This window comes from Oncorhynchus mykiss, chromosome 18 (assembly GCF_013265735.2).
Source record: "Oncorhynchus mykiss isolate Arlee chromosome 18, USDA_OmykA_1.1, whole genome shotgun sequence".
Taxonomy (NCBI): domain Eukaryota; kingdom Metazoa; phylum Chordata; class Actinopteri; order Salmoniformes; family Salmonidae; genus Oncorhynchus; species Oncorhynchus mykiss.
Window position 1 is genome coordinate 66,179,708 of NC_048582.1, and position 25,725 is coordinate 66,205,432.

The 25,725-nt window shown below is 42.9% G+C and overlaps 1 protein-coding gene across 1 annotated transcript in view; it reads right to left on the reverse strand.

Annotated features, from left to right (window-relative positions):
* Window positions 1-869: 869 nt before the first annotated feature.
* Window positions 870-25,725, reverse strand: part of LOC110496716 (phosphatidylinositol-3-phosphatase SAC1-A) — a 34,631-nt gene continuing 9,775 nt past the window's right edge. The window contains exons 5-20 of the mRNA XM_036953559.1: window positions 19,286-19,435; window positions 16,398-16,457; window positions 16,097-16,130; window positions 15,575-15,676; window positions 15,037-15,122; window positions 14,840-14,926; window positions 14,599-14,667; window positions 14,412-14,491; window positions 13,704-13,802; window positions 10,721-10,859; window positions 9,398-9,467; window positions 9,122-9,194; window positions 4,339-4,432; window positions 3,986-4,078; window positions 3,676-3,733; window positions 870-3,439 (exon numbers count right to left, since the gene is read on the reverse strand). Coding sequence (XP_036809454.1) covers window positions 3,303-3,439; window positions 3,676-3,733; window positions 3,986-4,078; window positions 4,339-4,432; window positions 9,122-9,194; window positions 9,398-9,467; window positions 10,721-10,859; window positions 13,704-13,802; window positions 14,412-14,491; window positions 14,599-14,667; window positions 14,840-14,926; window positions 15,037-15,122; window positions 15,575-15,676; window positions 16,097-16,130; window positions 16,398-16,457; window positions 19,286-19,435 — 1,431 coding nt within the window. The 3' untranslated portion in view covers window positions 870-3,302. The remainder of the gene's footprint in view (window positions 3,440-3,675; window positions 3,734-3,985; window positions 4,079-4,338; window positions 4,433-9,121; window positions 9,195-9,397; window positions 9,468-10,720; window positions 10,860-13,703; window positions 13,803-14,411; window positions 14,492-14,598; window positions 14,668-14,839; window positions 14,927-15,036; window positions 15,123-15,574; window positions 15,677-16,096; window positions 16,131-16,397; window positions 16,458-19,285; window positions 19,436-25,725) is intronic.

The following is a 25,725-nucleotide window of genomic DNA, read 5'->3' on the forward strand; positions in this document are numbered from 1 at the left end:
TTTAATTTACAGCAAGGTCATTACCTAGTTCTAGGACATTGGGGGAAAAAATGTGCCCTTAAATCGTGACTCAGTTCAATTACACATAAGGTTTATTGGGCAAAGGAGTTGTGTGTGTGTGTGTGTCTGTGGTGGGGTGGGTTGTTAAGAACCGCGACGCCCGGTCTGAACATTAACATGGATCGCATGCAATATGATTTTGGAAGCTTAAGGACCATATCTTTCATATCAACGAGAAATAATTGTCAAAAAACTAAAGGTTGAATTGATACCTTTACACGATTGGGGTTCTTACTGGCCATGTTACAGATAGATGGAAGACAGTGGACTACCTGTGCTAATTAGCTATCTGCGTCTCCGAACACCTGTGTGTAAACGGAAGACAGACGCCACAAACTTGTAACTGAAACTGTTGGCTGTAACTGTGTTACAACCGGTTAAAAACAGTCTGTAGTACGTGTTTATTTTGCATTTGTTGAAATTATTTTGATGTGATGTGAAAGTCAAGGGATATGTTTCTAGAACCGTACCGCAATTGTGAATCAAGTCAGGTTTAGAGGGAGTATTTGGCTGTTTCGGTATCCATAGCCAATTCGCCCTTTAAACAGAACATGTAAGGTGCTTGAACTAAGCCTAAGGAGTAATGTTAAGCTCCTTTAGTCCAATATTGGGTTTTGTAGGATGGCTTATTTGAGTATATGGCCATTCATGATGAAATAGCACAGTTATATCTTACATCGTTCACTATAGTGTTGTTTGCTTTATTCCATCTGATTGGATAGAAGTATAATCATGTCAAATTTTACCATCAAATTACTGTAGCAAGCTACTGATCCTGTCATACCCCTGAACCACTCAGTAACATGTCCTTGCCAGTGGCAGTACTTGGATATTTTTTATTCAATAGTCGTCTATGATCTTTTAGCGCACCTACTGGGAACATGGCCTTTCTGGTAAACCAATCCAGATCGAGTTTCATAGTGAACAGCCCACCACTTACAAAATGTTTTTTTTTTTTAAAGTCTACAACTAACCTCAGTCAGTTGATATACTGGCCAGGGTCTTCGTGGCTATCCTGGGTTCCAGTCTCTTTGTGCTATCATGCCAACTCCATGTCACTCATTGATTTGGCATGATGGCACAAACACATCTGGGACCAGGCTACATCACAGCCCAGTTACATGTGATAAGGTCATATGGGAACGTTCAGGGTTTTGAATACCAACAAAATGAATGGTGATGGAGGGAAGAGAAAATCATCCACTATTAATGCATTCACAAACACAACCATATTCCAAAATGCATTAATATTCTGAGAACAGCAGAGGCTGCTGAGGGGGGGAGGTTAGGCTCATCATAATGGCTTGGAAAACAGCAAATGGAACAGCATCAAGTACCATTACCCTCATTACAACAAGCCCTTCCTCCCGAATTAAAAAGGTGCTACCAACCTCCAGTGTCTGAGATAAATATTCAAAACATAAGCCCAAGATTCTTTCCAATCCCTGTGTAAGCAAAAATAGTCACCGTGCAAATCATACACATTTAAAAATGTGGTTGTTGACTCACAAAAGATCATTAAATTCTCATCCAGATAAAAAAAAAAAAATACATCACTGCGTGATCTTTACATTTAGTATAGACACTGCAAATAAGTGCTCAGCATACAATCTCATTGTAAAATATACAGTATATATATATATATATATATATAATTACAAGGATATGTTCATGGAAACACAACAGTAGACAAGCTTGAGTTGGTCCTCCCTCCTTAGTAGTTACCACTGCCTAGCTAGAAGAAATATTAGTTGTAGTATATTAACTAATACATTCTAAGTTAGCTTTAAAATGTTGTAGTAAATCACTGGCAGATTGTATTATTGTATTCTAAAAGGAACAATGGAATTGTACTGATGTTGTAAAATATTTTACGCCCCGTGACCTCTACGTCTGTATTTAGAATAAGTGCTCAACACTGCATATGCAAGATGGAAATAATCTGAACAGGAAAGTAGACACACAAAGGCATTGCAACAAACTGTCCACAAAACAAATCTATCGAAGAGAGGAAAATCCTGAAACCCATTAAAGAGGAGAAATCATATTCACGATAACAAGGAATGGTTATGTCCACTCCCTCAAATCATGGAGGGGGCCAAGCTTGTAAGGCAGGTCTAAAGTGTGGTTTTAAATTCAATTAAATGTAAATGTAAATTCTTTATCTGGAGCATAACAATCCCTAAATACTGTGAGAAGTAAACTAGAAAACAATGACAAGTCAAGGTTATGACAGAACTATGGTATAGTGACTACCCTAATTACCAACAATGAATGAACAACATCTCCCACCGCTCAGATCACATACCATGTGCAACTTATTTCATGTTCACCCAGAATGCAACAAAAATAAGATGGTAAGCTAAGCAAGAATCCTTTTACTTAAAAATAGAATTCATAAATATTTAGCATGATTCATGTTCATAGTAGGAATACATTCTCCCCCCCCCCCACCACCACCCCACATCATTCATCTCTAGGAGAACTAGCTAGTTTAGATATATATATATATACACACGCGTGTTCTTTAAACTAGTAGTATAGCAAGGCGTATTACATTCAAGTGAACAACCAAAACATGTTATCTTTCCAAACAAAGTACCCCCAGTCATTATAGTGCATGTTATAGTGCCAACCGTTTCTCTGTAGTTTAAAAAATACATTGCATTTGAATTACAGTAAACAGAAAAGTTAAACCAAAGAAACCATTCATTAAATGTATAACAAGTATATTGAATATCGTCTTGTTATCAAAAGTTGCTTTCATGAAAAATGAACAATTACGCTGCAATTCACTAAAGTGCCATCAAAACGTTTTCTGAGAGACCTCTGTAATAGCCATCACCGTGCGGGTGCCTTCAAAGTGGTTAAACCATCACCGAGGTTGACCGACTGTCCAACAGAGAAATTAAACATCATTAGGAAGGAAGTGAAGGAGGACAGACTGATGGGAGACTGTAGAGTTCAGAGCGGCTTCAGTAGGTATGCTGCCTGATAAACAAGAGTTCTGGGTCAGAGTAGAAACCCCTATAGAAACCATAGGTCTATGTGCCAAATGGAACCCTATTCCAGTGCACTATATAGGAAATAGGGTGCCATTTGGGACGCATCCTAGGAGGACAGTGTGGAGAGCGGGTCAGTACAGTGTCCGAGCCTCAAGCAGCCAGGAGGAAGAAGAGTTGGATGAAGATGAAGAGGTATTAGGAGTCCGCTGGGCCGAGCTGTTTTCCACACACACGCGTTCAGTCCATCTTCTCTTTCTGCACCAGTTTGGGGGCGTCCACAAAGTCACGGCCGTTGAAGACGATGACCGCAGCGGTGACAGCGGCAGCAGTGCCCCAGAACAACACATAGGCCAGGGTCTCAGTCCACGTGTCACCTGGGAAAAGAGAGAGGGACACCACTCGTCAGAGAAGGACAAATATCAAGGATACAAAGATGGAGAGGGGGGAAACTCGTTAGAGACTATAAATAAATACATACATACATGTGTGTGACTGGAAATCACAGCAAATTGTTAAGGACACAAAACTGAACTAGAATGCCCCCTGTGTCCTGAGGTTAACAGAGCTAAAAGTTAAAAGGCTAGAATGTTCTAGCCTGGGGTTCTCTTACCAGCCATGAGGAGGCAGATGATACACATGGAGAATGCTACCACCATGATGATGGGCAGCTGCAAGACAAAACATACATTACTCATAGTTTGGGGTGGAAAGCAGAACTCAATATTTATAAAATAATACAAATAAATGGAGGAGAGAGGACCAGAGACGTTGTCATGTAAAGTGAATCACAAAACATGACGCTCAGTCTGGACATTCTGAGTGGTGCCAGGACATCCCAAAAAGAACCCCTCTCTCTCTCTCCTCACTTCTGACCATGACACATCCCCATTACTACTGTGAGTTGGAGAGAGGCAACTGACCGTGAGGAACTTCCAGTCCTTTTGGATACGGAGTGGAGTTGGGCCGTCCGTTTCATACACAGCGTAGTTTCCAAGGAACAAATCAATGGAATCCTGGAGACACATAGTCCTTTTTAAGCAATAAAGGGGTGACCACAAAAACACAGCAAAATAACTCCATGTCTCGCTAAAACACATGGATGAACAATGTTTTTCTAAAATTATGATTTTGGAGGAAAACAATATTGGTCTTAAGCAGGAAATTGGTCTAACTACACAGCAAATATCTGACAGTAATACATTATTCCTACCTTATGTAGGTCAAAATGTATCATTTTTCTAGGCCTTTTAAAATTGAAAAAACCCAGACGTACCTGTCTGAAGCCGTCAGAGAAGTTATTCTTGTAGTAACGGATGGCAGAGTTCACGCCGTCCATCACCAGACCCATCTGAGTCCTCTTCCCTGTCCTGACGAAGGACAAGAAATAACACACACTGTCAACTCTCCCAACAAGGACAGGAACTAACAACCATCAATAACAGACACTGTCAAGTCACCAACAAGCAAGTAGTCAGGCTGTCTACCATAATGTCCACGTAGCAATACTAATGACAGGTGAAGGAGAAATAACCACCATCCACATCTCATGGCCATACAGACCTTACCTACCAACCAGATAGTACCTAGCCAGTTTGCATAGAAATGACAGAAAAAGGTGACCTCAAATTGAAGCCACACAACCAACAGTTGACCTCCAAACTAAACAAGCATAGGCTCTGTAGACATCCAGGCCTGTGTGTGTATATATGTATATATATATATATATATATATATATACAGTGCCTTGCGAAAGTATTCGGCCCCCTTGAACTTTGCGACCCTTTGCCACATTTCAGGCTTCAAACATAAAGATATAAAACTGTATTTTTTTGTGAAGAATCAACAACAAGTGGGACACAATCATGAAGTGGAACGACATTTATTGGATATTTCAAACTTTTTTAACAAATCAAAAACTGAAAAATTGGGCGTGCAAAATTATTCAGCCCCTTTACTTTCAGTGCAGCAAACTCTCTCCAGAAGTTCAGTGAGGATCTCTGAATGATCCAATGTTGACCTAAATGACTAATGATGATAAATACAATCCACCTGTGTGTAATCAAGTCTCCGTATCAATGCACCTGCACTGTGATAGTCTCAGAGGTCCGTTAAAAGCGCAGAGAGCATCATGAAGAACAAGGAACACACCAGGCAGGTCCGAGATACTGTTGTGAAGAAGTTTAAAGCCGGATTTGGATACAAAAATATTTCCCAAGCTTTAAACATCCCAAGGAGCACTGTGCAAGCGATAATATTGAAATGGAAGGAGTATCAGACCACTGCAAATCTACTAAGACCTGGCCGTCCCTCTAAACTTTCAGCTCATACAAGGAGAAGACTGATGAGAGATGCAGCCAAGAGGCCCATGATCACTCTGGATGAACTGCAGAGATCTACAGCTAAGGTGGGAGACTCTGTCCATAGGACAACAATCAATCGTATATTGCACAAATCTGGCCTTTATGGAAGAGTGGCAAGAAGAAAGCCATTTCTTAAAGATATCCATAAAAAGTGTCGTTTAAAGTTTGCCACAAGCCACCTGGGAGACACACCAAACATGTGGAAGAAGGTGCTCTGGTCAGATGAAACCAAAATTGAACTTTTTGGCAACAATGCAAAACGTTATGTTTGGCGTAAAAGCAACAGAGCTGAACACACCATCCCCACTGTCAAACATGGTGGTGGCAGCATCATGGTTTGGGCCTGATTTTCTTCAGCAGGGACAGGGAAGATGGTTAAAATTGATGGGAAGATGGATGGAGCCAAATACAGGACCATTCTGGAAGAAAACCTGATGGAGTCTGCAAAAGACCTGAGACTGGGATGTAGATTTGTCTTCCAACAAGACAATGATCCAAAACATAAAGCAAAATCTACAATGGAATGGTTCAAAAATAAACATATCCAGGTGTTAGAATGGCCAAGTCAAAGTCCAGACCTGAATCCAATCGAGATTCTGTGGAAAGAACTGAAAACTGCTGTTCACAAACGCTCTCCATCCAACCTCACTGAGCTCGAGCTGTTTTGCAAGGAGGAATGGGAAAACATTTCAGTCTCTCGATGTGCAAAACTGATAGAGACATACCCCAAGCGACTTACAGCTGTAATCGCAGCAAAAGGTGGCGCTACAAAGTATTAACTTAAGGGGGCTGAATAATTTTGCACGCCCAATTTTTCAGTTTTTGATTTGTTAAAAAAGTTTGAAATATCCAATAAATGTCGTTTCACTTCATGATTGTGTCCCACTTGTTGATTCTTCACAAAAAAAATACAGTTTTATCTTTATGTTTGAAGCCTGAAATGTGGCAAAGGTCGCAAAGTTCAAGGGGGCCGAATACTTTCGCAAGGCACTGTATATTTCAGATGTCAGCAGCACACCGACATCCAGGCCTGTATATATATATATATATTTCAGATGTCAGCAGCACACCGACATCCAGGCCTGTATATATATATTTCAGATGTCAGCAGCACACCGACATCCAGGCCTGTATATATATATATTTCAGATGTCAGCAGCACACCGACATCCAGGCCTGTATATGTATATTTCAGATGTCAGCAGCACACCGACATCCAGGCCTGTATATATATATATTTCAGATGTCAGCAGCACACCGACATCCAGGCCTGTATATATATATTTCAGATGTCAGCAGCACACCGACATCCAGGCCTGTATATATATATTTCAGATGTCAGCAGCACACCGACATCCAGGCCTGTATATATATATATTTCAGATGTCAGCAGCACACCGACATCCAGGCCTGTATATATATATATTTCAGATGTCAGCAGCACACCGACATCCAGGCCTGTATATATATATTTCAGATGTCAGCAGCACACCGACATCCAGGCCTGTATATATATATTTCAGATGTCAGCAGCACACTGACATCCAGGCCTGTATATATATATTTCAGATGTCAGCAGCACACCGACATCCAGGCCTGTATATATATATTTCAGATGTCAGCAGCACACCGACATCCAGGCCTATATATATATATATATATATATATATATATATATTTCAGATGTCAGCAGCACACCGACATCCAGGCCTGTTTACAGTGCCTTCAGAAAGTATTCATACGCCTTGACTTATTCCACATTTTGTTACAGCCTGAATTCTGAAAGGATGAAATATGTTTTTATCTCACCCATCGGCACACAACAGAACATTCAATACTCACACCCGATTCAATACTTTGTAGAATAATTTGTGAGTGTTTCTGGGTAAGTTTCTAAGAGCTTTCCACACCTGGATTGTGTAACATTTTCCCATTATTATTTTCAAAATTCTTCAAGCTCTGTTAAAAATTGGTTGTTGATCGTTGCTAGACAACCATTTTCAGGTCTTGCCATAGATTTTCAAGTAGATTTAAGTCAAAACTAACTCGGCCACTCAGGAACATTCACTGTCTTCTTGGTAAGCAACTCCAGTGTAGATTTGTCTTTGTGTTTTAGGTTACTGACGTGCTGAAAGGTGAATTCATCTCCCATTGCCTGGTGGAAAGCAGACAACCAGATTTTGCCTGTTCTTAGCTACATTCCGTTTAGTTTTTCTATCCTGAAAAACTCTCCAGTCCTTAACGATTACAAGCATACCCATAACGTGATGCAGCCACCGATATGAATTAAAATATGTAGAGTGGTACTCTGTTTTATTAAATTTGCCCCAAACATAATACTTTGTATTCAGGACATAGTTAATTTCTTTGCCATTATTTTTGCAGTATTACTTTAGTGCCTAGTTGCAAACAGGATGCATGTTCTGGAATCTATTTTTTCTGTACAGGCTTCCTTTTCACTGTCAATTAGGTTATTATTGTGGAATTACTACAATGTTGATCCATCCTCAGTTCTCTCATATCACAACCATTAAACTTCGTAACGGTTTTAAATACACCGTTGGCCTCATGATGAAATCCCTGAGCAGTTTCCTTCCTCTCCAGCAACTGAGTTAGGAAGGACTCTTTGTAGTGACTGGGTGTATTAATACACCATCCAAAGTGTAATTAATAACTTCACCATGTTCAAAGAGAAATTAAATATCTGCTTTTTCATTTTTTACCCATCTACCAATAGGTGCCCTTCTTTGCAAGGCATTGGAAAATCTCCCCGGTCTTTGAGATTGAATCTGTGTTTGAAATTCACTGCTCAACTAAGGGACCTCATAGATAATTGTATGTGTGGGATAAAGAGATGAGGTAGTCATTAAAGAATCAAGTTAAACACTATTATTACACACAGAATGAATCCATGCAAAATATGTGACTTGTTAAGCACATTTTTACTCCTGAACTTATTTAGGCTTGCCATAACAAATACTTGACATTTCAAATGTTTTTTATTTTTATTAATTTGTAAAAATGTCAAAAAACGGCCTCCCGGGTGGCGCAGTGGGTTAAGGGCGCTGTACTGCAGCGCCAGCTGTGCCATCTGAGTCCCTGGGTTCGCGCACAGGCTCTGTCGTAACCGGCCGCGACCGGGAGGTCCGTGGGGCGACGCACAATTGGCCTAGCGTCGTCCGGGTTAGGGAGGGCTTGGTCGGTAAGTGTGTCCTTGTCTCATCGCGCACCAGCGACTCCTGTGGCGGGCTGGGCGCAGTGTACGCTAACCAAGGTTGCCAGGTGCACGGTGTTTCCTCCGACACATTGGTGTGGCTGGCTTCCGGGTTGGATGCGCGCTGTGTTAAGAAGCAGTGCGGCTTGGTTGGGTTGTGTATCGGAGGACGCATGACTTTCAACCTTCGTCTCTCCCGAGCCCGTACGGGAGTTGTAGCGATGAGACAAGATAGTAGCTACTACAACAATTGGATACCATGAAATTGGGGAGAAAAAGGGGGTACAATTAAAAAAAAAATTTTTTTTTAAATGTCAAAAAACATAATTCCACCTAGACATTATGGGTTATTGTGTGTAGGCTAACATGACATTCAGGCTGTAACACAACAACATGTTGAAAAAGTCCAAGGGGTTATAGAAAATATCTCAAGGCACTGTATAGTTCAAAGGTCAGCAGCACACCCACACGCATTTCTATACCTGGTGAAGTCAGTCTTCAAGGCTCCCGTACCAGCGTACTGTTTGGCGCATGCATTGGCATTGTCAGCCCAAGCTATCACAGAAAACAGACAAGACATTGTTAGTGAGCAGAGCAGCGTGACAGACTAGACAGATCAACCTCATATGACACTTAAAAGCTGAGTTCACACACTGACAGCCTCCTTGGCCCAGGGCTGAGTTTAACCCAGGGTTAGCGGTAGCCCTGGGATAAAATTCTGCACCGTGATGGGTTGTAGAGGGGCGGGACCCACTTACCATTCTTGTAGATCTTCTCAAAATCGGCCTGTTCCTCAATCCGCTGGGCCACATGCAGGACACCCATCCTCTGTGGACAACCACCAAACAAACATACATAAGTCAATTTAGAAGGGGAACAAGGGTCAGGGGACAAGGGTCAGGGGACAAGGGTCAGGGCTCAGTCATTCATCTTTATCTCTAAAAAGAAAAAAAACTGTCAATAGTAAGTTATTCAACTGTGGGAAACAGTAGCTAGTTGTCTTTGTTCAACCCTTGGGTCAACTCTCTAACTTTCTTAAGTTGCTTCTCTTCTTTAACTGTCAGAATGATAACTCCCACAGTGTGTGAAACAAAGGGGTTTGAGGTACTCTGCCTGGTCGCGGAGTATCGGTCAAGGGATGTGTTGTGAAAACTACTGCAGAGCGGTGGGCAGGTTTTTATTTTCTTCAAGTAATAATGAGTTGTGTAAACTACTGCAGAGCGGTGGGCAGGTTTTTATTTTCTTCAAGTAATAATGAGTTGTGTAAACTACTGCAGAGCGGTGGGCAGGTTTTTATTTTCTTCAAGTAATAATGAGTTGTGTAAACTACTGCAGAGCGGTGGGCAGGTTTTTATTTTCTTCAAGTAATAATGAGTTGTGTAAACTACTGCAGAGCGGTGGGCAGGTTTTTATTTCTTCAAGTGATAATGAGTGCAACCCTCCTAGCTCCTACCTGTAGCTGGGACTGTACAAGTTACAGTCGGCAGTAAAGGATCCCTCTGAGTTTAAGTGTAACACCCACACACCAGTAGCTGGGACTGTATTGCGGCAGAATGGGGTACCTCTGTCTGCTCCATCGGAGTGTACCGTCTAGCAAAAAGAAGCGCGTACCATCCACACACCTGTAGCCTGGACTGTATGGAGTGGCGGGCCAGCTCGGGAGGACTTCCTACCTGTAGCTGGGACTGTATGGAGTGGCGGGCCAGCTCTGGGGGACTTCCTACCTGTAGCTGGGACTGTATGGAGTGGCAGGCCAGCTCTGGGGGACTTCCTACCTGTAGCTGGGACTGTATGGAGTGGCGGGCCAGCTCTGGGGGACTTCCTACCTGTAGCTGGGACTGTATGGAGTGGCAGGCCAGCTCTGGGGGACTTCCTACCTGTAGCTGGGACTGTATGGAGTGGTGGGCCAGCTCTGGGGGACTTCCTACCTGTAGCTGGAACTGTATGGAGTGGCAGGCCAGCTCTGGGGGACTTCCTACCTGTAGCTGGGACTGTATGGAGTGGCAGGCCAGCTCTGGGGGACTTCCTACCTGTAGCTGGGACTGTATGGAACGGCGGGCCAGCTCTGGGGGACTTCCTACCTGTAGCTGGGACTGTATGGAACGGCGGGCCAGCATGCTCTGGATGACGTTGGTGCGGTCCAGACAGTCCATGCAGTTACTGCGGAACGTCCCCTTCTGCTGGGACAACACCTTCCCCTCCGTGTCGACCATGAAGTAGCTGCACAGACAGACAACAGAGGAGTCAGGAGAACACATATCCACAGAGCCATTAACAGCACTGTAATGTTGGGACACCAACTACCCCTCCGCTGCAGGGAGACAGAGGGTTTATAAATCACAAGACAAGGTTAGGGGTGAATCCCAAAATGTACTACACCGGCTCCGATGCTCGTCGAATATGGCAGGGCTTGCAAACTATTACAAACTACAAAAGGGAAGCACAGCCGCGAGCTGCCCAGTGACACGAGCTAAATTATTTCTATGCTCGCTTCGAGGCAAGTAACACTGAAACATGCAGGAGAGCACCAGCTGTTCCGGATGACTGTGATCACACTCCCCGTAGCCGATGTGAGTAAGACCTTTAAACAGGTCAACATTCACAGGGCCGCGGGGCCAGATGGATTACCAGGATGTGTACCCCAGAGCATGCGCTGCCCAACTGGCAAGTGTCTTCACTGACATTTTCAACCTGAGTATGTAATACCAACATGTTTCAAGCAGACCACCATAGTCCCTGTGCCCAAGAACACTAAGGTAACCTTCCTAAATGACTACCGACCCATTGCACTCACTTCTGTAGCCATGAAATGCTTTGAAAGGTTGGTCATGGTTCACAACACCTAAACCCACTCCAATTTGCATACCGCCCCAACAGATCCACAGATGATGCGATCTCAATTGCACTCGACACTGCCCTTTCCCACCTGGACAAAAGGAACACCTACGTGAGAATACCCACTACCCTCTGTACGTGAGAATTCTATACATTGACTACAGCTCAGCGTTCCAACACCCTAGTGACCTCAAAGCTCATCACTAAGCTAAGGACCCTGGGAGTAAGCAACTCCCTCTGCAACTGGATCCTGGACTTCCTGACAGCCGCCCCCAGGTGGTAAGGGTAGGTAACAACACATCCGCCACGCTGATCCTCAACACAGGGGCCCCTCAGGGGTGCGTGCTCAGTCCCCTCCTGTACTCCCTGTTCACTCATGACTGCACGGCCAGGCATGACTCCAACACCATCACTAAGTTTGATGATGACACAGTGGAGACCTGTCCGTGAGGTGCAAGGACAACAACCTCTTCCTCAACGTGATCTAGAAAAAGGAGATGATTGTGGACTACAGGAAGACTGAGCACACCCCCATTCTCGTCGACGGGGCTGTAGTGGAGCAGGTTGAGAGCTTCAAGGTCCTTGGTGTCCACATCAACAAACTAACATGGTCCAAGCACACCAAGACAGTCGTGAAGAGGGCACGACAAAACCTATTCCCCCTCAGGAGACTGAAAAGATATGGCATGGGTCCTCAGATCCTGAAAAAGGTTCAACATCTGCACCATCCTGACTGGTTGCATCACTGCCTGGTATGGCAACTGCTTGGCCTCCAACCACAAGGCACTACAGAGGTTAGCGTGTACGGCCTAGTACATCACTGGTGCCAAGCTTCCTGCCATCCAGAACCTCAGTACCAGGTGGTGTCAGAGGAAGGCCCTAAAAATGGTCAAAGACTCCAGCCACCCTAGTCAGACTGTTCTCTCTGCTACTGCACGGAAAGCGGTACCAATGCGCCAAGTCTAGGTCCAAGAGGCTTCTAAACAGCTTCTACCCCCAAGCCATAAGACTCCTGAACATCTAATCAAATGGCTACCCAAACTATTTGCATTGCACCCCCCCCCCCCCCTTTACACTGCTGCTACTCTGTTATTATCTATGCATAGTCACTTTAATAACTCTACATGTACATATTACCTCAATACCGGTGACCCCGGTCATGAACTCTGTACCGGTATCCCCTTGTATATAGCCATTTTACTACTGCTCTTTCATTATTTGTTACTTTTATTTTTTTAAACTGCATTGTTGGTTAGGGGTTTGTAAGTAAGCATTTCACTGTAAGGTGAACCTGTTGTATTCGGTGCAGGTGACAAATGCTATTTGATTTGAAATGACTTCCTATTCCCTGTATAGTGCACTGTCGACTTGGGCCCCTGGTCAAAAGTAGTGCACTATGTAGGGAATAGTGTGCCATTTGGGATGTAAACGGGAACACATTTGCCCAGAGGTTAATCCAGAAGTCACTGACCGACTACTGTAATGTACTCACTGGTATTTTACCCTGAAGACCAGACCAGAGATAAATGGGTAGAAAGGAAGCCAACTAGCCTCTCGTATGTTCGTATGCCCATCCTCTCGCTAAGTGTTAGATTCTGCGTTAAACTTCGAACATTTGTTGTACTCAGAAGTATAGTATGTGGGGTGAAAGAGACTGTTTTTTTTTTTACATCAGAAGGTAATGGTTATCTGTAGGAGCCAGATGGCTTTGGAATGTGCTGGGTCAGTGGGAGGAAGTCACAGGGTTGATATAAGGGGAAACGGATGGACATCTGTGGATTAGGCGAATGAGGGGATTGAGGTCAGGTCAGATCCCCTGAAGGGAGAAATTATGGTTTATTACCCCATTACCCTCTTCCTGTCGAACCATAATAGATGTAAGGATTGGAGAGAAGGAGGACCTTTTGGGAAGAATTAAACTTGGTTAAGCTTATCGGGGCGGCAGGGTAGCCTAGTGGTTAGAGCGTTGGACTAATAACCGGAAGGTTGCAAGTTCAAATCCCCCGAGCTGACAAGGTACAAATCTGTCGTTCTGCCCCTGAACAGGCAGTTAACCCACTGTTCCTAGGCCGTCATTGAAAATAAGAATTTGTTCTTAACAGACTTAAATAAAAGGTAAAATTGAGTTATTTGGTCTGAGAATTAGAACCTAACATAAGGAACTTAACTTGAGCCTTGTATGGTTGTGGGAGCAGCTATTCATAAAGGAGTCTATACGGAGGGTAATACCTGTATTCATCTTGTGTCTCAGCCACATTGTCCACCAGGATATTCAGACGATCCCATCTCATCCTGCTGCACTCCTTGTGGAAGTCAAATGCTACGTACCTGAAGAAACAACATGGCTGTGTGAGTGGATGTGCTAGATCTAAAAACAGGCCTGGGTTTATTTAACCAGGTAGGCCAGTTGAGAACACCTTTATTTAACCAGGTAGGCCAGTTGGGAACAAGTTCTCATTTACAACTGCGACACAAACACGGAGTTACACATGGAATAAACAAACGTACAGTCAATAACACAATAGAAAAATCTATATACAATGTGTGCAAATGTAGTAAGATCGGGGAGGTAAGGCAATAAATAGTGGCGAAATAATTACAATTAAACACTGGAGTGATAGATGTGCAGAAGATGATGTGCAAGTAGAGATACTGGGGTACAAAAGAGCAAAAAATAACAATATGGGGTGTCACAATTTCCCATCATCCCGAGCAAGCACAGCTGATTAATCACATTGCGTTCTAAACTGAATATCATGACTGGGTGATTATTAGAGTCAGGTGTGTTAGCTGAGGCTGGGGCAAAACTGTGACACCAATCAGGACCTTGAGGACTGAAGTTCCTCAGGCCTGATCTAAAAAATTTTTTTAAAAAAAAAGTATAAATCACTGAAATAAGCCAGATGGGTGTTCAGGAGAGGTGCGTTTAGTTCTCACTTGATCATGCCGTTCTCCATGCCAGACACCATCTTGGCAAAGGCTTGTTCCAGTGGCTTCTCTGAACCCTTCTGGTTGACCTAGAAGAAGAACACCATCTTATTATATCCATCTCTCGAATGCTTCTCTCTCACACAATGCTGTGACGTTTTAGCCATCGTGAGGCTTAAATAATGGAGGGTCCTACCAGGTTCAGAATGGTTTGCTTTCCATAGATGAGGACCTGGGAGTCAAAATGCCTCTGAATACCATCCATCTAGGAAGACAGTTGAGAGAAATGTTTTTTTTAAATGTATTTTATTTAACTAGGCAATTGGTGATTTGGTAGACAAAAGATCCACAGAGTGGGTTTACCTGACCTTTGACCTGTTGTACTGACAATGGAATAGAAAGATGAAAACGGACAGAAGATTTAAAAAGCCCCTTACGTGATTGGTGTTCTTGCTGATCAGTGGCTTGGGCTTGTATTTCAGGTTGGGCCTCTGAGACCAGAAGAAGGGCATGGAGCCTCGTGTCTGTGGAGGGAAACAGACGTTTTCAGAAAATAAATTAAAATAAAAAAAGGCATGCGCCTAATCAATAACTACTTCTACCTTGTCCACCGTCGTCTCCTTTTCAAACTCACCTGTACGAATGAAGCCCTCCCTCCATTGTACAGGACTATTTGCTCCGTCTCCACAAAGTTAGCAGCGTGGCCCTCAGAATCGATACCTGAGGAAAAACAAAATGATGATAATGAGAGAATGACTACGCATGTCCACCGGGCCATTAATGATTCAACATGCCATTAATGCTGCGCAGTACAGTACTAGGTCCGCATCCCAAATGGCACCCTATTCCCGATAGAGTGCACTACATAGGGAATAGGGTGCCTGTATATAGTTCCCCACATAGGGAATAGGGTTCGCCACATAGGGAATAGGGTTCGCCACATAGGGAATAGGGTTCGCCACATAGGGAATAGGGTTCGCCACATAGGGAATAGGGTTCGCCACATAGGGAATAGGGTTCGCCACATAGGGAATAGGGTTCGCCACATAGGGAATAGGGTTCGCCACATAGGGAATAGGGTTCGCCACATAGGGAATAGGGTTCACTACATAGGGAATAGGGTTCACTACATAGGGAATAGGGTGCCGTTTGGGACGCAGCCTGTGTCTCACCTCTGACGTAGTACCTGACCCCAGCCCTGAAGCAGCTCCTCCTGGAGATGAGGATCCATTCAAAGATCTTCCCGTTGATACGGCACGGCTTCATCACGATGACTGGATCAGGGACGTCAAGGACCTCACAGAACACACTGCTACAGCACCGGGCCAAGTTGTACCTAACACCGTGTCCCAAATGGCACCCTAGTCCCCATTTAGAGCACTACTTTAGACTAGGACACATAGGGCTCTGGTCAAAAGTAGCGCACTATATGAAGGACAGGGTGCCATTTGAGACGTACTCTAAGTGGAGGATGTTGTTGTACTTGTACTCTAAGTAGAGGATGTTGCGATTTCTCTCCTGGTAATGACTTTTTAAAGTGTCCCCGAGGGAATGATTTCAGTTGCATCGAGTTGAAATTGGTTCTTCAGAACACTCAGAGACACCATTCAAACTCTATGTAGTGATGTGGGCCCACTGATTATTACTGCTACACTCGGATCAGTGGGAGCAAAGCAAGACCGTGAAAAGGATACATCCATGGACGACAGGGATCGCAAACTTGTGGAGCTGAAAAGGAATACAAATCATTACATTTAAAAACGGGATACATTAGAACAACAAAGAAATAAATAACAATAATGGTGGTCATCTATAGCTACTGTTCAAACACAGTTCCTTTTTTGAGGGGTAAGGTTCATGGTATATTGTCCATATTCTAAAGACGCTTACCTCTGGTATATTACAATAAGATACAAAGAAAAAAAAAGACTGGACAAGTGTAATGTGTTGTAAGGCAAGGGGGCAGGGTTGTGATGTCATCTTCATATCACTCACCTCTGGCTGTGCAAGGAACTCTCTCAGGAGGCTTCCATTCCACACAAACCTTTGATCTGCCTAGAAACAAGAGAACCAACCAATAAAAATCAAACCCTCAATCTATAGTGCCTTCGGAAGGTATTCACAACCCTTCTGTTGTGTTACAAAGTGGGATTAAAATTTCAAATGTCATTTTGTAAACGATCTACAAAACAAACAAAGTAAAACAATGTTATTTTTTTTTACAAAAAATAACGTGTAATTAATGGGGGGAAAAAAATACTAATCTCTTGATTAGATAAGTATTCAACTGCATGAGTCAATACATGTTAGAATCACCTTTGGCAGCGATTACAGCTGTGAGTCATTCTGGGTGAGCCTCTAAGAGCTTTACACACCTGGATTGTGCAATATTTGCCCATTATTCATTAAAAAAAAAAATATTCAAGCTCTGTCAAGTTGATTGTTGATCATTGCTAGACAGCCATTTCCAAGTTTTGACATAGATTTTCAAATTGATTTATGTCAAAACTAACTAGGCCGCTCAGGAACATTCAATGTCGTCTTGGTAAGTATTTTGTATAGTACGGGCCTTGAGTTTTCGGTTATTGTCCTGCTGGAAGGTGAAATTGTCTCCCAGTGTCTGATAGAAAGCAGACAACCAGGGTATCCTCTAGGATTTTGCCTGTGCTTAGTTCTATTCCGTTCCTTTTATCCTAAAAAAATTCTTAGTCCTTGCCGATTACAAGCATACCCATAACATGATGCAGCCACCACCATGCTTGAAAATATGAAGACTGGTACTCAGTGATGTGCTGTGTTTACCCCAAACATAATGCTTTGTAGTCAGGAAATACAATTCATTTATTTGCCACATATTCTGCCGCATTACTTTAGTGCCTTACTACAAACAGGATGCATGTTTTGGAATATTTCTTATTTTGTGCAGGCTTCTTTCTTATGTTGTAAATAAGAATTAGTTCTTAACCAGTTGGATTTAGGGGGGGGGGGGGCGCCATTTTAATTTTTGGAAGAAAAACATTCCCGTTTTAAACAAGATATTTGGTCACGAAAAGATGCTCGACTATGTATATAATTGACAGCTTTGGAAAGAAAACACTGACGTTTCCAAAACTGCAAAGATATTGTCTGCGAGTGCCACAGAACTGATTTTTATCTGGGTTTCGCCTGTAACAATCCAACCAGGAAGTGCCGCATTTTTTGAAACCGCCTCATGCCAATGACTTCTTACATGGCTGTGAATGAGCTACGAATGAGCTTACGTTTTCCCACATATTCCCCAAGGTGTCTACAGCATTGTGACGTCTTTTTAGGCATTTCCATTGAAGAATGGCTGTAAGGGACCATATATGGCATGTGGTCACATGGTGTCTCCCGCAGAAAACCTTGCGTAAAATACTAGGTAGCTATTTTTCCAATCGCTTCTTATGAGAAACCAACTGCCTCGACGGATATATTATCGAATATATTTGTTAAAAACACCTTGAGGATGGATCCTAAACAACGTTTGCCGTGTTTCTGTCAATATTATTGAAAAAAAAGTTTGTCGTTATAGTTGTAGCATTTTAGGGTCGATTTCTCAGCCAAGCATGATGAACAAACGGGAGCTAAATTTGCTATCTAACTGGGAGTCTCCTGAGTGAAAGCATCTGAAGTTCTTCAAAGGTAAATGGTTTCATTTGGTTGCTGTTCTTATTTGTGAAAATGTTGCCTGCTGCCAGCAGAGCCTAGCATAGCATTATGCCATGATAAAACTTACACAAATGCTTGTCTAGCGTTGGCTGTAACACATATTTTGAAAATCTGAGATGACAGTGTTGTTAACAAAAGGCTAAGCTTGTGTTTCAATATATTTATTTCATTTGCGATTTTCATGAATAGGAAAAGTTTATAGGGGTATTTATGGCCGTTGCGTTATGCTAACGCTTTTGAGGCTATGATTACGCTCCCGGATACGGGTTTGCTCGTCGCAAAAGGTTAACTGACTTGCCTAAATAAATAAAATAATATATTTAAAAAAAAATGTAAATCAGCCTGCAGTAAAGAATCTCCATCAGTTTGTGCAGTGGCACCTTGTTCCCTATACAAAACAATACTTTGGACCAGGGCCAATAGGGTGAGAGTATGGACAGAGCACTACTTTGGACCAGGGCCAATGAAATGACAGTATGGACAGACAGTAATGCCTGTTCCATTTCAAAACTATGTCACACGTTCTTCTCACCATTAAAACCAGTCAGAAAAGGTTTCAGTATAGGCGACAGTGAAGATATACTGTACACCATGGTACTACACACATTCAGCACTACAGAGTAATGCCCCAGCTGAAACAGTGGGCGAAAAGGTCAATCTGTTTGTGTATGTTTACATGAGTAAATGCATGCGTGTTTACGAGGGCAAGGTGACTAGTGTGGTTTACATGAATGGCAGGAGCCCAAACACCACAGTGACACTCCTCCAATATAGATGAAGGATATCATCATCATCTAAATGGGATGATACTCTCTGAGCCGAGTCTTTATGGTTGACTAGCTCGGTGCGCAATAGGAGAAAACTCTGGCCCTGTCCAAAAACAACCGTTATGCTCCTAAAATACTCACTTCAAGAATCGGTTAGTTATAAGCAATATGGTGGTAGCTCCACCTTGCCCTCTGATAGTTTGCCATACGGCTCAGATCCAATCTTTGCAGGTCTACACAAGAGCCTAGAGGGTTAGGTAGAGTCTAGGATTGGTCTTTATTACAAAGAACAATAGTAATTTCTCACCCTCTCTCCCCTCCCCTATTACCACACCCCCTTTCTCCTCCTCTCTTACCCTCTTCCACAACCCCTCTCACCCTCTCCACCTCCCCAACAACTTCCACCCCCCCCCCCCCCCCTCTCACCCTCTCCAACAGGCTCATCTCCTGGAAGTCGTGGCTGACGTCGGCCAATCTCTGGAGGGTGTGGGTCAGGTCATAGTCAGTGCAGAAGTAGAATCCATCTGTAGTCAGCACGTTGTTAATCATGGACAGGAATGTCTTGTTGTCTTGCGTCTGGAGAGAGGAAGGGGAGAACATTGATTTTAGCTGGATGGGCACCAATCATGACAGTGCAGTTAGCAGTTTTGTAGTAGGAGCTGTGTGTGAAATGTGAGAAGAGAGGCTGTTAAAACCAGGGACTTTTCATATGAAATTCAACAGAAAATCTTACTAGGTGACCAATAAACACATTTTTAATTTTTTTTATTTAACCAGGTAAGTCGGTTAAGAACAAACTAATTTCGATGGGACTCCCAATCACGGCCGGTTGCGATACAGCCTGGAATCGAACCAGGGTCTATAGTGACGCCACCAGCACTGAGATGCAGTGCCTTAGACCGCTAGCCCAAAATGAAATACATGTGAATCAGATTGACAGCAACAGATGTTCTGAAGTAGTTTTTCAGCCTCGACTCCAGTGGTTTAAAAAAAATGGATGAAATCATCTCTTACATATCACAAAAACCCTCTGAGTCGATGTGTTTCATTCTAAACCTTGTCCACTGCACCTCCCTCCCAGAGTTCACTGCACATAGAGGTTGGGGTGCACAACTGCCAATGATCCCTGCATCTCAAACGGCAGCATCCCCTTATGACGCAATTTGAGAGAGAGACATGCAGGGCAGGGCAGAATTAGGCCAATATCCACTAATAAATCAAAAAAATAACAATTAAGTTTTGGAAACATCTAAAATACAGTGACCTCTCATATCATTACCAAGCCCTGCAATGCCAAGAGCGGAGCAAAGAAATGAGTCCCCTCATCCAGCTGGTCCTGAGTTCACAAACCTGTTCTACTAACACACTGAAGCCTCAGTCCCCTCATCCAGCTGGTCCTGGGGCTGAGTTCACAAACCTGTTCTACTAACACACTGAAGCCTCAGGACCAGAACATCCAATCAATCAGAATAAATCAAATTACAACACAGTCAAAACAAAACTACATTACTTATTGGGAAACACAAACACAAAGCAGTGCTATCTGGCCCTAAATCGACAGTACATCGTAGCTAACTATTTGACCAGGGTTACTGATCAAAACCTTAGAAAAACCTTGACAAAGTACAGGCTCAGTGAGCACAGCCTTGCCATTGAGAAGGGTAGACAGGAAAACCTGGCTCCCTGTAGAGGAAAGGCTGTGCAACCACTGCACAACAGCAGAACCTGGCTCCCTGTAGAGGAAAGGCTGTACAACCACTGCACAACAGCAGAACCTGGCTCCCTGTAGAGGAAAGGCTGTACAACCACTGCATAACAGCAGAACCTGGCTCCCTGTAGAGGAAAGGCTGTGCAACCACTGCATAACAGCAGAACCTGGCTCCCTGTAGAGGAAAGGCTGTGCAACCACTGCATAACAGCAGAACCTGGCTCCCTGTAGAGGAAAGGCTGTGCAACCACTGCATAACAGCAGAACCTGGCTCCCTGTAGAGGAAAGGCTGTGCAACCACTGCACCACAGCAGAACCTGAGACGGAGCTGCATTTTCTGACAAAATGTAAAATATATAATACAATTAGTGTCATTTCCCCAAATTAAGGGTTTCAAAGACCTCTCTGATGAGGATAGACGACCCATCCTGTTGGGGGAGGATGCAGAGAGCTGTGGGTTGGCAGCGCACTACATTACTGCCTGCCATAGGATGAGGGACAGTGTCTGACAGACTAATCAACCTGCACATGTCCTCTACTATATGCTTATTGTTATTGGTTATTGTTGTTACTGTTGTCCTGTTGACAATTTTAATTCTTATTATTTTCATATTGTAAATATCCAACGTAAGCTTTGGCAATATGTACATTGATGCGTCATGCCAATAAAGCAAACTGATTGAGCGCGAAAGAGCGAGAGCAAGAGAGAAAATCTGCATTTTAAACACTTAAAAAGACACCCTCGTCCACTTACCCTCGCCTTGCGCCCTCGTCCACTTACCCTCGCCTTGCGCCCTCGTCCACTTACCCTCGCCTTGCGCCCTCGTCCACTTACCCTCGCCTTGCGCCCTTGGGGGAATCCCCGTCACCATCTTGGACGTAGGTCCAAACAAGGGAACTTTGAAACGCCCCTCAAGACCTCGTTTTTGATCGAGTTCGCTAGTGTAGAATTATGTTCACTCCGAGGCCTGAAATTACCCATAATTCAATTCTAAGTCAGCCGAAACGTAAAATCTCAACATGGAGAAGTCAACATACAAGTGTAAATAAAAAGGAATGCAAATAAGTTAGAAATGTTACTATGTAAAAAAAAGTAAATGTATGTTTTTGTTTGATTATCTTTTGGAAATTGTAGCAATAAAACATTGTCCTTCAGAAGTTCCAGCTAGGCAGGCTAACATTAGCTAGCTAATTCATTTTCTACCTATCATACAGTAGGCATATACAGTAGTAATAATTATATAGTTAACATAAGTAGACATGCAGAGTAGACTGAAGCGCATTTAAAGCCACCACAAGCTACCGGTGTCTGAAAACACAATCATCACGTGATGAACGCGTGACGAATTTCCTGCCAAGGGTGATCCACATAAAAATCATCCCTTCCTCCCTTGCCCTGAAAGTGTATACTCGTCAGACGTCATCAGAAGTGTCCACTTAATTTGAGGGCTGAGGGGATAGGGTGTGTCTTTTAAGTGTTTGGAATACAGCCAGAGAGACAAGACAGACATGAATGACTGTACGGCTATGTCCACAATCTCTCTTTTCTCCTGAAGTGCGCAATTCTCCATGTGTCTTTCTGGCTCGTCTCTTTCTCAACAGTATTGGAGGTTAAGGTTCAAGGTTCCTCCGCTCTTATTTCAGCACTGTCTCTATGCACATTCACACGGCCCAACACACAAACTCCACTTTCTCACTCGCACATAATATGCAGATACATTTATACTGACCATCTTATTTCCTGTTGCCGAGACAACTTACCCTTATAAGATACAGTGTATTCAAACCCTTTGACCTTGTCCACATTTTGTTACGTTACAGACCTATTCAAAAATGGATTCAAATAATTGATTTCCTCAATCTACACACAATACCCTATTTTATTTTTATTTCACCTTCATTTAACCAGGTAGGCTAGTTGAGAACACTTTCATTTAACCAGGTAGGCTAGTTGAGAACACCTTTATTTAAGCAGGTAGGCTAGTTGAGAACACCTTTATTAAACCAGGTAGGCTAGTTGAGAACAAGTTCTCATTTGCAACTGCGACCTGGCCAAGATAAAGCAAAGCAGTGTGAACAGACAACACAGAGTTACACATGGAGTAAACAATTAACAAGTCAATAACACAGTAGAAAAAAAGAGGGTCTATATACATTGTGTGCAAAAGGCATGAGGAGGTAGGCAGATAATTACAATTTAGCAGATTAACACTGGAGTGATAAATGATCATGTATAAATGACAAAGCGGAGAAAGGTCTCAATTGTCACAAAATGTATTCAAACCTAAAAACAGAAATACCTTACATTAGTATTCAAGTGCATCCTGTTTCCATTGATCATCCCTGAGATGTTCCTACAACTTGATTGGAATCCACCTGGGGTAAATTACATTGATTGGACATGATTTGGAAAGGCACACAACCTGTCAAAAAGGTCACACAGTTGACAGTGCATGTCAGAGCAAAAACCAAGCCATGAGGTCAAAGAAATTGTCTGTAAGAGCTTCGAGACAGGATTATGTCAAGGCACAGATCTGGGTAAGGGTACCAACACATTTATGTTGCATTTTTAGGTCCCCAAGAACACAATGGCCTCCATCATTCTTAAATGGAAGAAGTTTGGAACCACCAAGACTCGTCCTAGTCGAGGTCGACCGATTAGGATTTTTCAACGCCGATACCGACTATTGGAGGACCAAAACAGCCGATACCGATTAAAATCAGCCAATTTTTTATTTTTATTTATTTGTGATAATGACAATTACAACAGTACTGAATGAACACTTGTATTATTAAGTTAAAATAATACATCAATAAAAATCTATTTAGTCTCAAATAAATAATGAAACATGTTCAATTTGGTTTAAATAATGCAAAAACAAAGTGTTTTGAGAAGTAAAAGTGCAATATGTGCCATGTAAAAAAGCTAACGTTTGAGTTCCTTGCTCAGAACATATGAAAGCTGGTGGTTCCTTTTAACCTGAGACTTCAATATTCCAAGGTAAGAGGTTTTAGGTTGTAGTTATTATAGGAATTATAGGACTATTTCTCTCTATACCATTTGTATTTCATTAACCTTTGACTATTGGATGTTCTTATAGGAACTAGAGTATTGCCAGTGTAACAGTATAGCTTCCGTCCCTCTCCCCTACCTGGGCTCGAACCAGGAACACATCAGCCGCCGCGGCCCTTGCAGAGCAAGGGAAACAACTACTCCAAGTCTCAGAGCGAGTGACGTTTGAAATGCTATTAGCGCACACCCAGCTAACTAGCTAGCCATTTCGCATTGGGTACACCAGCCATTAGGCTGATAGGCTTGAAGTCATAAACAGCGCTGTGCTTGCGAAGAGCTGCTGGCAAAACGCACAAAAGTGCCGTTTGAATAAATGCTTACGAGCTTGTTGCTGCCTACCATCGCTCAGTCAGACTGCTCTATCAAATCATAGACTTAATTATAACATAACACACAGAAATACGAGCCTTGGGTCATTTATATGGTCGAATCCGGAAACTATAAATTTCTAAAACAAAACGTTTATTATTTCAGTGAAATACGGAACCGTTCCGTATTTTATCTAATGGATGGCATCCCTAAGTTTAAATATTCTTGTTACATTGCACAACATTCAATGTGTCATAATTATGTAAAATTCTGGCAAATTAGTTCGCAATGAGCCAGGCTGCCCAAACTGTTGCATATACCCTGACTCTGCGTGCAATGAACGCAAGAGAAGTGACACAATTTCACCTGGTTAATATTGCCTGCTAACCTGAATTTCTTTTAGCTAAATATGCAGGTTTAAAAATATATACTTCTGGGTATTGATTTTAAGAAAGGCATGGGTGTTTATGGTTAGGTACAGTCGTCCAATGATTGTGCTTTTTTCGCAAATACGCTTTGTTAAATCATCCCCCAGCGTTGCATCGATTATATGCAACGCAGGACACACTAGATAAACTAGTAATATCATCCATGTGTAGTTGATTGATTTTGTAAGATAAGTTTAAAATGCTAGCTAGCAACTTACCTTGGCTTCCACTGCATTCGCGTAACAGGCAGGCTCCTCATGGAGTGCAATGAGAGGCTGGTGGTTGGAGCGTTGGACTAGTTAACTGTAAGGTTGCAAGATTGGGTCCCCCGAGCTGACAAGGTGAAAATCTGTCGTTCTGCCCCTGAACGAGGCAGTTAACCCACCGTTTCTAGGCCGTCATTGAGAATAAGAATGTCTTCTGACTTGCCTAGTTAAATAAAGGTATAAAAATAAATCTGCACTCCAAAAATACAGATTTCCGATTGTTATGAAAACTTGAAATCGGCCCCAATTAAATCGGCCATTCCGATTAATTGGTCGACCTCTACTTCCTAGAGCTGGCCGCCCAGCTAAACTGAGCAATCGGGGGAGAAGGGCCTTGGTCAGAGAGATGACTCTGACTGGGGCGAAGGTTCACCTTCCAACAGGACAACGACCCTAAGCACACAACCAAGACAATGCAGTGTCTGAATGTCCTTGAGTGGCACAGCCAGAGGTCGGACTTGAACCCAATTGAGCATCTCTGGAGAGACCAGAAAATAGCTGTGCAGTGACACTCCCCATCCAACTTGACAGAGCTTGAGCGGATCTGCAGAGAAGACTGGGAGAAACTCCCCAAATACAAGTGTGCCAAGCTTGTAGTGTTATACCCAAGAAGACTCGATGCTGTAATCGCTGTCTCAACAAAGTAGAGGGTCTGAAAGTAAATGTCATTTAAAACAATTATAAATAAAAATGTTGCTTTGTCATTATGGGCCATTGTGTGTACATTGAGGAAAACAAGATAAATCATTTTTAGAATAAGGCTGTAACGTAAAATGTAGAATAAGTCAAGGGGTCTGAATACTTTCCGAAAGCACTGCATCTACCTCAATACTCCAGTATCCCTGTTCCCTTCCCCCTATACATATCTACCTCCATACTCCAGTATCCCTGTTCCCTTCCCCTATACATATCTACCTCCATACTCCAGTATCCCTGTTCCCTTCCCCTATACATATCTACCTCCATCACTCCAGTATCCCTGTCCCCGTATACATATCTACCTCCATCACTCCAGTATCCCTGTCCCCTTCCCCCTATACATATCTACCTCCATCACTCCAGTTTCCCTGCATATGCAAATA